At 40.8% G+C, this 13338-nt stretch overlaps 1 protein-coding gene across 5 annotated transcripts in view; it reads right to left on the bottom strand.

The window, feature by feature from the left end:
* Positions 1–3055: 3055 nt before the first annotated feature.
* The window catches only part of RXFP2 (relaxin family peptide receptor 2), a 59703-nt gene continuing 49420 nt past the window's right edge, over positions 3056–13338 (bottom strand). For 4 of the 5 annotated variants that reach the window (XM_086714116.1, XM_025924061.2, XM_086714107.1 and 1 more), the window contains 4 exons: positions 13032–13261; positions 11989–12399; positions 8785–9003; positions 3056–4315 (listed from right to left, as the gene is read on the bottom strand). In XM_086714116.1, the coding sequence (XP_086570242.1) occupies positions 4056–4315; positions 8785–9003; positions 11989–12399; positions 13032–13261 (1120 nt within the window). In that variant the 3' untranslated portion in view covers positions 3056–4055. The remainder of the gene's footprint in view (positions 4316–8784; positions 9004–11988; positions 12400–13031; positions 13262–13338) is intronic. The other variant, XR_015253813.1, reaches the window with a different exon arrangement.

A 13338-nucleotide genomic window follows, 5' to 3' on the forward strand; every position in this document is an offset into this window, starting at 1 on the left:
ACACTGTTGTAATCTTCCACGTCTTAGGAAAGAGTCACTGTCTGAGGCTTTGCCTCAGTGTTCTTTCCATAAGAGAATGGGGGCCCTGTAAGCTTTCGCCAGAAGAGGATTTCTGAACATCGCACTGACCCATGAATTGATTCTTTCTGAGACCTTGTAATATCGCAGGGAAACTGAGAAGTGGATAATCCTTGAATTTTATGTAAACTTTTGGATTTTTAATCCACATGGACCTTCAGGAAGAGGTTTAATCCACATTATAGATCTTCCCCCAAATGGGATAGGCCATCAGTTTGTGTGATGGTCCTAAGGAAGCCCAGTTATAGAGAATGGAAGAGATTTAAAGGCATTTGTCTGAGAACTTATAAGTAGTTGATGACCGAATTGGAACTATGGCACCAGCTTTCTGGTTTTGACTCTGTATTTCTTTGTCCTAAATATATACTGTCTGTAGCAGGAAAGTATATAATAGCTTCCATTGCAAATCATTACTGAATCAAATACTCTAACATCATGAATTCAGAAAATCAGGAAACAGGTGAAAGTTTTATGGGGTCCCAGGCAGTCCAGAAATAATCTCTTTTTGTATCCAAACTAGTTGTGAGCTTATGACTCAAAATAGTTATGCTTTTTTCAGGTCCTAGCGATAAGAAGTGTCACCATGGACTGGGGCCAGACCGTTGAGATGGCATGAGATACCCATTCCTGGATCCACAATTTTGTCAGGGGGCCTTATTGTTTTTTATTTATTTGTAATTGATTTCTTCCATATGTGTCATGGGGAGAGTATCCTGAAGACTATTCTAAATGAAATACATTTCGTATAGGTTTCAATCAGCTTATAGGGCTTTAGGAAGTGTACCTCAAGGACTTTAAGGTCTCCTACTGAAAAACCACTTAAAAGAATACTCAAAACAACAACAACAACAACAACAACAACAACAGCAACAACAAAGAATATTCTGATTACATTTTATGTTTCTGGTTCAGAAATAAACATTATCTTTATTAGAAATGCATCTTCTGTCTTTCATAGACAGGCTATCAGACAACTGACATATAAACAGATTAATATAAGGAGAAATCTTTACAATCACTCTTTCTTTTTCTTTTTCAGGAAATAAGAAAATACAAATATTTATCTTCCATGCTTTGTTTCTTGAGTAAAGTTACCTAAGGCTATTTATTAAATAGAACCATACGCCCATTTACGCTACATTGAAAAAACTAAAAAGAAATATGTCTTACGTGTATCCCTTGTTACTTTTGGAAGATCCATTTACTTCAGACCTCCCTTGGGGGCATATGTAAAATTATAGGGAGCGTATGATTGGTGACACTTCACCAGTTTTCATTTCTATCATGTACATTCTCCGGATCTCTGCATTGCTTCCCAACTTGAGAATGGTAAAGCAGAGTGAAGAATCATATTGGGTGAGATAAATTCTTGAAAATGTACCATGAGTATCTGCATAGCAAGTTACCAAATACTCATTTGATCTGGCACCGAGGTCACCCTTAGGAGAAAAACATTGGGGTGATGGCTCTGCTTTTGTGGCTCTCTGATGCTGTAGAGACTAGGCCGGATGGAGCTGAGGATTTGAGGCACATGGTGAGGTGTGAAACTACTACCTGTGAGCTAAAGCTCAGCTATGTGTAACCCCACTTAGAGCTCCTGGTCACCAGGGTCTATTTCAGCAACCGCAGTGGGCATGAACTATTTTAATTTTGATTACAAATAAACCTTAAGAATGAAACAAAGTGATATAAGTAAGCTTAGCTATGTCTAACACAGATAAACCACGTACCCCCTTTTGGCACGCTCATCTGAGGTTCCATATTCATTTCTTAGAATATATATTTTTTTAAATTTCAATACCAGATGTCAGTAATACACAGGCACATGATGGAGATGCGGATTGCGTAATTTGCCCTCATTCTCTCTTACTCAAAGATGGCACAGTCTATGGCCTCTCATGTTCTCAAGTCATGTTTATTTGCTGTTTATGTTGTCATGGGAAGTGATTAAAGAACAGAAGTAGTATTTTCATATCCACACAGAAACATTGGGTTTAGAAAATGATTCTAACAACACAAAAGACCTCACTCAATCCAGATAAAAGACTGTTATTTGCTAAAATTAAACATTTCTTACAGGTTTCTATTTATGTAGCAGTGCAGAATAAGGCCGTAAATCACTAAGCTATTAGAATTCAATTCTATACTATCCATTAGCATGCTGGTAACCAATATATAGCTTCAATTTTTTCTGTGAAAACTTCCCTGATGCACCTGACCTTGTGTTTCTCGTGTCTACTACTTAACAGTAAGAGCGCATTCACAAACACAGTTCCCAGATGCTTGGTTCATGGCCCACCCCTCATGCTTTTCAAGAAAGGGAGACACACATTTGTGCTAAGATTGCAATACCCTGGGCTCAGGGTCTAGTCCTTATTTATGTTCCTGATGTTGGGAAATGTATTAGGAAATAAATCATCTGATGATCAAGGACTGGCAGAGGGCGTTTAATAAAATGTCAGCAAATTCAGGAAACATGTCAGGAAGTAACTCATCATAGTGAGGAGACAAGATGGAGAAATTTTGAAACCATAAGGGAAAAGGGCAGCCTACTTAATGGGGAGGAACATTATCTGCAGAATCCTCAGAAAGATTTCACTGATGCAAAAGATATTTCACTTGGTTGAAACGATGGTTTTAGTCACTATTAAGCAATAACAAGTAAATTACCAGAACTGCCGTGACACATGAACTCTGGGATTCTTTCCTGGATGCTATTAGATGATAGGAGGTAATCTGGAGTTCTTGGTCAGCTGCTTAGATTCTGCTCATTAAAGGAACTCAGAATGAAGAGAGCAGTAAAGACATTCAGTTATTGCCTCATGCTTTGGAAAAAGGGGTAAGAGAAAAACATAAGATGTGCTTGTTGACTGAGGTGCTGTGTTTCCTGGCTATACTCTCTCTCAGGAGAAACATGGTAATAGTCAATAAACAGGCTCTGTAGTCTTTTTCAAACATAAAATAAAATATGGACAAATGCAAAATATAACTTTATTTACCTGATTGTTTTTCACATACGAGCTTTCATGGTAACGACACATCCAGGCCTTCACAAGTAAGTACTTTACATTTTCAAAACTCAAGTCCAAACTTACTGGCCTTTTTGAGTGAAATCTCTCTGAGTAAGCAAACGGACCCAATCAAACCACTATTCTTAAACCCCTTTAACACATCTCATCCGTGTGTTTTATGAAGACAGAACTTCGTAGGGATGCTACTTGAAAGAAATTACCCTTGAAAGAGATTAAAATGTAGTTTTGGCCGCTGGGGTGTCCAATTTTTCTTCGTGGCCTGGGCAATCTCCAGAAAAATATTCTTATTTGCGATCTCAACTCTGCTGACACTAAATAGCAGCCAAGAGGGTGAATGGTACTAGGCTTAGTCTCTGTCTCTCTGCCGTCTTGTTGGCTGCAACAGCCTCGTGTAAAGATGTGCTTTCAAAGTTTCTACGCCACCGGCGTAGAGGGCGAGGCTGCAGGCGGGCGAACATCTCAGAAATCCTTTGCCCTCAGTTCAGCAGGATGTCGATGATTTCCTTTGACGTGGAAAAAGCAAAGAGAGAGATGTGAGGTTCACGTGACGATGGCCACCCTGGAATGAGGTGTCATGAATGTTTTTATTTTATGGACGGTGCAGTTCAACTCCGAAGCAGACATGCAGCGCCAATGTGCGGGGCGTTCCCTTGCAGGGGGGTAGTGTCGACCAGCTGCGGATCGGCGGCCGTTCAGCCTACTATGTGTGGTTTCGCTAGTGCATTTCCGAAATGCCGAGAGCGAGCAGAACCCACAGGTACAGTTCTTCGCACGGCTAAGTAGAACGACTGCCATCGGAACGCAGTGCCAGAAGTCACTCTGCTGTGCTCTCTGTGCAGAAAGGTTTGCTGTTGGGAGAGATGAAAAGCACTGCAGGTAGCATGTTCGAACGCTGTCCTTTTCTTACAGGTAGTCCCCTGGAAGTCCGGGGGTCCAAAACCATTGCTAGGAAATTGGCTTCACTATACCATCCCCGAGGGTTATCTTGTTCAAAACGCCAAGTTTAAGTGCGGAGGAGTCATCCGTCCACACAATGGATGTCGAGAGACTTTCTTTCTTCGTTTTGAAAACGGATTTCCTCCGGTGTTTGTGCAGCAGCTGTTTCAGCTTGTCTTTGAAAAAGCTGGTTGTGAGAGTGTAGAGGATGGGGTTCAAGGCACTGTTTACTGGAAGGAAGAAAATGACTATCCAGGAGGTGATTGTGCCTGGAGAGGGAAAGGAAATGTGGGAAATGTCATGAAGCGGAAATTTTAAACAGATACAGATAGCACCTAACGGTTTGTAGTCAATGTTCCTTTGGGGAGGGCTTCCTATGACAGTTTTCTTTCACCATATTGAGATCCTCTCTGTTGGAGGAGCAGAGGACCTATGAATTCAAGGTCCTACCATTCAGAAATTTTTGAATTTCAGTAACTACTTGGTAGGTTGTTGGGAGGCCAACTGAGGAAATATATTTAAAAAAAAAAAAACACTTCATAGATGTAAGTGTATATATGTGTGTGTGTGTATATGTGTGTATATATATATATATATATATGTGATGTATTTTTCTTGTCGTTATTGCTTTTCTTTATAGATATGTAAGAAAATGACAAAATACTTCTTAATCAATAGATCAGTGTTCAGGAAATATCTGGTCCGGGCTCAGATGGGACCTCGGTCTTAACTTCGCTCCTCAAGGCCTAACTATCCCGCCCTCGTATTCCAACCATCCTTTTCAGAGTGGAGGCTGAAGATGTGACGAGCAAAGGAGAATACATCTTCCAACTCAATCAATCCTTCTGTGTGAAGCCTTACAGACGCTCATTAGAATACGGAGGGAAAGACGCCACAAAACTTCCTTGTGAGTAGACGTTTGTGATGATTGTGCCCTTTCCGAATACATCACGCACTTGGTGAGGATGAAGTGTGTTTTCCCCCTTGCACGCAGCCTGCTCTTAGGGTCATTGAGCTACGGGACCGTGGGCAAATCACCTAAGCTCCCTGGACCTCAACTACCCTACCTGTGAAAGGGGCTGATGATAACTTACTTGATCGAAGTCGGGGGCTGGGTGGGCCACGGTCGGCAGCTCTGCTGACGTCCCTCTTCAGCACTAACACCTGCAATTCTGCGACCCCACCACACCTCTTACACCTTCAAAAGTGTGAAGAACTCCCAGCTCAGTTGAAGAGCCGGAGGGTAAGTCCAAGGATACATTCCCTGTCACTCTCCCTTGTCTCCTTCTCTTCCCTCCCCATCTCACAATTTTCTTATCCTTTAGACATTGTTCTTTGTTCTTCTTTGCCCTGCTTTGTTCCTTCCATCCTTTCTGTTCTTCTTCTCTTTCTTTCCCATTTCTTCTGACTGCTTATCTGACCTCCCCTCCTCTTTTTCCTGCTTTCCTGTTATCCCCTCCCCTCTCTTTTTTTCTGTATTTGCCTTCCTCTTTTCCTATCCCATCTTCTCTTTCTTGTCCTTATTTATTTTTTTGAACTGGAAAGAATATGGAAGAAAAATAGCTATATTTAGCATAACTCAGATTTATTAAGGTTTCATAATACTATATTACGTGTCTTGAATTTTTAAAAATTAGATAGTATGGACAGTGCATGATTGAAATCAAAACAAAACCAAACAAAACAAGTGGCTTTTTGTCTGTTGTGTTCCCAGAGGAAATTGTGACCAGGAATGAGACTTCCCATTCAGTCTCAGGGTGACTCACTAATGTAAGGTCAGCAGGTGACTTCTGAGAAAGGAGGGCTAAAGCTGGCTTATCTTTTGGGCTGACCACATGTACTGTCAGTGACATGCCATGGTGGGGCACACCCCAGAGTTCTTGGAGGAAGAGGACAGGATGGGTTTAAGTCAATGACTACAGTATTTCCTACAACACTTGGGGAGTCAGATAAGCAAGAAGGGGCTTAGTCAAATGCGGTCAAGACTACTCTGTTAGGTCCACCCAGGTGTTCAAGACAGACCTCAAAGGATTGAGCTATAAATGTAGAGAAAGACTGATGTGTGGGCCAAATAAGTTTGTCACAAAACATTTTTTTTCCCATTCTAGTTTCCTATCATGATCTGGAATGTTGTAGGCTCTCCAAGGATGATGACTACTCCTGTGGCTCTCAGATACCAAAACATCTTGATCACCAGACCTCCCCGACTCTAAATCAGACAGTATTATGGGCTCAATTGTGTGCTCCAAAATTCATGTATTGGACCTCAGAATGCGACTGCATTTGGAGACGGCCTTCTAAAGTTGCCATTAAGTTAAAATAATTTAGATCGGTCCTCATTCCAATCTAACAGATGTTCCTAGAAGAGGGAAACTTTCGTACACATAGAGATACTATGGGTGCATGCACAGAGGAAAGACCACATGAGGATAGGGTGAGAAGGCAGGAGGGCCAAGGAGGGAGGCTGCAGCAGAAATCTGCTGACACTTTATTCTGGACTTCCAGCTCTCCAGAACTGTGAAAAAATAAATTTCTATTGCTTAAGCCACCCAGTTTGTGTTACTCTGTTATGGCAGTCCAAGCAGAGTAATACAGAGGAAAAGCCTCAAGGAGTTGACGGGCTCACAGAATATGAAAACTGGAAGGAATTTGAGAGGCCATATGAAAACAATCTCGGTGAGGTGAGGTGATCTGCCTCCAGTTCCTCAACTGGTCAGCGGCGGGATCAGGACAGAAACCCAGGACTCCTGCCTCACTTGGTCCTTCTATCACCACACAAGGCTGCCTCCTCCCACATCAAAAACAAGCAAGTGCCTGGGGTGGGGGAAGGCATCAAAAGGCGTGGAAAGAGAAGTTTGGGAGGTTGATGAGACAGTCCCCTCCCACCCTGTTCCACCACTCTCGGACCAGCTCAGCACCTTTAATTAAAGAAGCATTTATTAAATAACATTATGCAAAAAAAAAAAAAAAACACTTGTGGAAAGGTAAACAACATATGGTCCCTATCGTCCTGAAGCTTATAATCTGAAGGGAGCAATGAACACATAAAAAAAAAAAAAATAATAACCCCGGTGGGAGGCAGCTCGGATGAGGTTAATAAGTGAAGTGCAAACAAAATGTCACAGACATTTAAGCAGTTGGGTTAGATGGGTGTGGGTTGGAGAGAGACCTAGAATGGTACCATGGGAGAGGGAGTATTTGGATTGAATCTTGAAGGATGAGCAGGGTTATTTAGGAAGCTAGAGTCCTACAGGTTGAGAACATAATCCAGGTGGAGGAAACATCTTCAGCAATGTCAAGACATCAAAAAGGTACAGAAGGGAAAAAATCCTAATAATTCGAATGGATTATTAAGTCCCAGGAAGGAGTTCACATAAAATCCTACCTAATGAAAGTGTTTTTTCTCTGGTTGAACTAGGGGTGTGGGTGGGAGACCCCATTCCAACAAACATCTAACACTCTAGAGTGGAGCCTGGATGACAGAATACACGAGGGCGGGGTAGGAGGTGATTTTTAATGCCGATCCCAGCACTTGGATTTTATTCCATGAGCAATGGAGGCCCACGGACATTTTAGTCCTGTTGAATTCGGAATGCAAGGATGTAAAAATAGAACTGTCCAGGACGCTGTCGCATACTGGATGGTTCATCAAGTTCCTCAGCGGTGACCATTAATATTTAAGTAATTCTGCTCCTCACTCACATGCAGCTGAGTCTCCCCAAGCAATGGCACATGCATTCTTAAAGCATCTGCTCTCGCCACTCAGTGAAAGTTCCCAAGTAGTCAGCTGTGATGTCTCTCCTGATCTGCACTTTCACACCTAGCATCTGCCTTGTGATCAGTCTAAACTGACAGGTTAAGTGGAAGCTGTGGGTGTTGTGTGCCGTTTCGCAGTGAGGCACTTGACAAGACCTCCCATGACTGCCATGCACACGCCAGAGGGACAGAAATCATTACAGCTGCTTGTTTCCTGGACATCCATCACTCTTTTATAAGTGCTTCCGAAGCGTCCACCCCATGCTTGACCCTGGGGTGCCAAGATGAACAGATACAATTCTGCCCCGGATGAGCACCCCCCCCCCAAGTAGAAACCCCGTGTCCCTGGGAGTCAGGCCAAAGCTCAGGTGGCCCCTCGATGACTGTGATTTCTAAGTCCCGGAAAGGGGTTCGCACAAAAACCTAACTAATGAAAGGTTTTTTTTTCCTCTGGTTGAACTAGGGGTGTGGGTGGGAGACCCCATTCCACCAAACATCTAACACCCTAGAGCGGAGCCTAGAGTGACAACCATACGGCAAGGACCGTGAAATAAACTGGTGGTTCTTAAGGAGGGGTGTGTGCCTCTGAATCACGTGGGCACATGGAGAACTTTTCCAAAATACCTGCGTGTAGCTCTTTGTCCCTGTAGATGAAATCCAGAAGCCCAGAGTGGAACCTGGGCTTTTTGTGTATATTTTGATTTTGTATGTGTACTCTTGGTTAAGAGCCACTGTCTAGCTCAGATAGAAACGAGACGCTGAGTGTTCGTTTTTTTTCTCAGTCCCGTTTCCTTATCATCCTTGTCTGGATTGCACCACTACCCAGTTACTGTCTTAGAATACAGACTATAAAATATTAAGGAAAATAATAGTTGTTTGTAGGTGTTTACAGAGAATTTACTATATGTAAGGCACTGTATTCTTGTCTTGCCAAGGGGCTAAAGAAAGCACAATGTACTTGGGAATAATAGAAGGGACTGACCTGGTATCTCCACCCGGAAGAGGGAGAGAATTTTAATTACAAATACAGGAATCCAGCAGATGGCATCAGAGAACACTATAAAAAAGAAACGATTTGCAACAGCCACCTCTCTTCCAACATGATTCCTCACTTCCGAAGTCTGCAAGGCAGTTTTTTTAATGGAACAGAACATAATAATATAGGAAAACACAATGATGAGAAAAGCCAGCAAGTTCACACCTGTTGGGAAAAGCACAGCTCTTAACATCTCAGGTGTATAAATCAACAGTAAAAGTGTTGTGTTACATAGATGTTCATTATGGCGCCTCCTTAGGCTGTACTTCCAAGGATATTTTTGTATAGGTCCAGTGGCGATCAGCTAAAAACCCTGAATTCAAGGCTCTCAGCTGCAACAAGCTAAAAGAATTGGGTTGGTCGGATCAAAAAGATACTGGAAACACACAAACCCTTTATAAAGAGTTTCAGGCCTCTGAAATTCAGATCTAGGTGTAGCATGAGGTGAATTTTAGCTTTTTGAAAGCCAGAATAAAGCTATTTTCATTTTTCAGTCCCCGCAAATTCAGATCTGAAGGGATTACTGTCATCATCTGATTATCTCAAAAAATAAACATGACCCCATTTCTTTATCTTATAAATAGGAACAAGATGACTTGGAATATCAAGAAGATAATAGTCTCAAAAACATTATCTCCCATGGTTTTTGGTCTTAAGTAAAAATATTACATAGAACAAGAATGCATTTTTGGGTTTTTTTTTTTTTCAGAGAGCTTACAGTAATTTAAAATTCAGAACCCTTTAGACTTGTTTTAGAAGAAAAAAGAGAAGAAAAAATAAAAAAAAATCAACTGTACGAATGATTTTTTAGGGTCAAATATATTCTCACTATAGGGTCAACTTCTCACTTAACATCACTATCTTATAATGCTGACTTCTTAGTCACTTTGTTATATTCTTGCTGGAATAAAAATACTAAGAGTAATTATCACATTCCTCACTGTGAGCATAAAACATGCATACGATTTCGAAGTTGTTTAAAAAATGTTCCTCTGAATCTAGACTATGTGTAAGATGGGTGAAGTCTAGGGGAGAATTGTATAAATTCCCAGTGTTCTGTTGTTTTCATCCAAAACATTTCACATTCCATAGAATCTCATAACAAAGCCATTCAATAGAATTTTATAAAATTGGTTTCTCTTAGGCCTCTTGTCAGAAACTTTAGTTAAGAATAACAGGTAATGACTTTTAACGATGATCCTATAATACAAATTGTGAAAACAGACTTACAGGAAGGATTAAAATCGTGTGTTCTGAAAGCACCATAGGGATGTGAGATGTTAGCAATAGGGGAGACTAGGTGAGGGGTAAATGGAAGCTACTGTCCTTGCAACGTCTCTCTAAATCTTATTCCACTCTAAAATAAAGAATTGATTTCAAAACTGTGTATTTGTATATTCTTTAAAGAGAAAAAAAGGCTCTAGGACTCTTCTCACAGGTAAGCCAAGTGTATATAGGTGATGATGATGATGAGTGTGTGTGCGTGTGTGTGTGTGTGCGTGTGCGTCTCTTGATCTACCTGGAATACATCACAGGTGCTATCTTACCCCACTCTCCTTAACTATAAGATCCAGCTACACCTAACTTCTTGGCCTTTCATCTGGGCCTGTTCCTTGGCTTTGGACTTCTACCGCCACTATGTTTTTTCCTGGAACAGACTTCACTTGGTTAATCCTTCCTTATCCTTTGGGCCTAAGGATTTGGATTCATTCCTACTGGAAAGCTTTCCCCGGTGCTCAGATTTGGGGCCTCCTAGAACATCCAGTTCTCCTCCTTCGTGGCATTTGTCAGTTTGTGACATAAGAATGTGTTTACTTGTCTTCATCCTCCTTTCTGGTGGTAGGTCTGTGAGGGCTGATCTGTTGTGTCTCCAGTGTCCAAAAGAGTGCCTGGCCTATAGCAGGTGCTTAATAAATCATTGATGAATCAGTGAATGGAATGGAGCGGAATGCGTGTGTGTGTTAGGAGGGGTCTCTATGAAGTGCATCTATGCTAGGAACAGCTTACAACGTCCATGAAAAAATAGCTATAGAACGGGGTCGTATGTGAAGAGTATTATTAAAATGGTGCTAAGAAGGTATATTTCTCAGAGGAAGAAAAGGAATCCATGAAGAAGAGCTGGACCGGTGGTTAGAGCGATTTTGTGAAGTATCTTAAGTGACTAATATACACTTGACCTTGGCAGTAGCAGGGAGTCATTGAAGGTCTCAGAGCTGAGGCCTTTTTGATACTCAGGGAGTGAACAGGTTAATAGAAGAGAGAAAGCCCCTGAGGCCAAAAGACTAGTAAGGGCTAATGTAATAAGCCCTTCAGGATTGAGGTAGTGAGGTTTCACATGAAGGTGATGGTAGGTAGAGACTGGAAGAAATAGAAGGCAGTGGTATATTTTGATGAAAAAAACATTTGATGAGAAAGAAAGGATGATAGAGCTTATAGACCACTTAGGGGAAAAGATGAGAAGGGGGAATTAAGATGAGAACACTGCTCTAAAGAAATGATATGGAAATCGTCTTAATTTTAAACAGCAGGGATAGCTACTAGACAAAAACAAATGTGTTTTTTTTTTTTAACCTTAAAGAGCTCCACTTCTCATTCACTTTTGTTCCAGAGAAGGTAGGGTCTTCTTTTCTTAAAAATTAGAGGGAATTAAGAAAAACTGAAAGCAGTTTTATTAAGCACTCTTCCAGTTTTGATTTTAGAGCTGCATTTACCAAAGGCAATAAACCTTCTTGGTATTTCCATTCCAATAATCTCCTGTCAGTGAGTTTCCAGAATTTTATTATTATTATTTACTTAACTCATATCTAGATTGTAAAAAAAAAAAAATGAGTTCAGATAACTTGATGGGGTCACAGGTCAAGGTACTAACCTAGACTTCCTCCAGCTCATAGTCACAATGTGAAAATCAAAGGGTCTTACAGATAATAAAAAATCATCCAGAGATCCTGACAGTATGTTTTTGTTTCCCATACTAAATCTCTATATAAAGAGTTTAATAAAAACTATACTCAGTAAGAATTTTTCTTTAAAAAAGGACACAGTCTTGAGTATATTCATTTACTTTCTGAAAAGGACAAAAACACCGTTGATGAAATATATGATATTTCTATCAAAATTATGTTGGCCCAGAAAGTGAAAAATATAATTTACCTAGGAAAATTCCAAGAGAATAACCTTTGCTTCCGATATCTTCTGTTTGGTCATAATAAAGTGGGAAACACACGCCATTTTTTCCATAAAAGTTTCCAAAATAATCCTCATTCCAAAACGGAATCACAGCTATTAAAAATCCCATAATCCAGATGCAAATGAGGATGACCGAGGTCTGCCATTTTCCAGGACGAATATTACTGAAGGGAAAGACAATGACCAGAAACTTCTCCAAAGTCAAGTACGTCAGCAGCAGGACGGAGACTTCGGTGGACAGCATGGCCAGGAACCCCATGAGGCGGCACTGTAAACTCTCCATCCACAGTAACGCATACTTCTGATACTGCCCACGGTATTTTATATCAAAAAAGCCAACGAAGAACAAATAAACACCCATCAGGCAATCTGCACCTGTTAAGGAATCAATCAATACATTGTATGTTGATAGTTCCCAACATTTCAGTTTCGGTTTCCTAACTGGGTCTACTTCCTTCATCCTGTATTAAATGAATTAATATAAACACCGACACTACAGCAGTCTCTAAAAGCCAATGGACTTCACAAAAAATGTCCAATTCTAAAATACTGTACTGGGTCTTTGTTTTATAATTTTTAAAAATGGTGGTGTATGCGAGAGGGTAAGTTTTGTGGGGGAAGCTAGTTTTTAAACAGTAGATAAGTATTACTTGCCTAGTTAACAAAGAGAATAATTTTCTGGGCTCGAGGAGCATGGGTGCTGTTGTAATTGAAGGCAAACTGAACTTAGTTTGTAACCCACAACCTGCCCTCCGTAATCTTTCTGTTGATTCATTAGCTCCCTGTTACCCCATTTCCAAGATATAACCCCCAGCGGTGAATGCTGGATCACTGCAAACTCATGCAATCTAAAACAGAAAGCCAAAGAGAACAGTAGTTCATACTTAGAGAAAAAAATGCCTAGCTCATCCAATCCGTACTAAGTGCCTTTGTTGAAGGCCAATATGTATCTAGTGCTCAGGTCACAGAAGACATCCAAAATCCATGTAGGTAGGAAACATACTTACAACAAAGGATTTTGATGGACGTAGCGTGGGTCGTATTTTCAGCTTTAATGAAAGATCTCATGCCAATGACAAAAAGATTTCCAAAGCAGGTTATGAAAGCTATAACCCAGACAAATATTCTGAGGATATTGTTAGCCAAGAGGTCCTCAAATGAAGAAATGCCGTCAGTCAAGGGCATACATATGCGGACATGGGGAGCATAGGAGCAGTATCGAAAGTTTTTGAAATAACTAAATTCAAAGGGAAAAAAAGAGTCACTTTACAGCAATGACAGAGAAACTACAGTTGCCATCCTAGCAGAGCTGCT

This window comes from Puma concolor, chromosome A1 (assembly GCF_028749965.1).
Source record: "Puma concolor isolate L17-30 chromosome A1, mPumCon1.1.hap2, whole genome shotgun sequence".
NCBI classification, from domain to species: domain Eukaryota; kingdom Metazoa; phylum Chordata; class Mammalia; order Carnivora; family Felidae; genus Puma; species Puma concolor.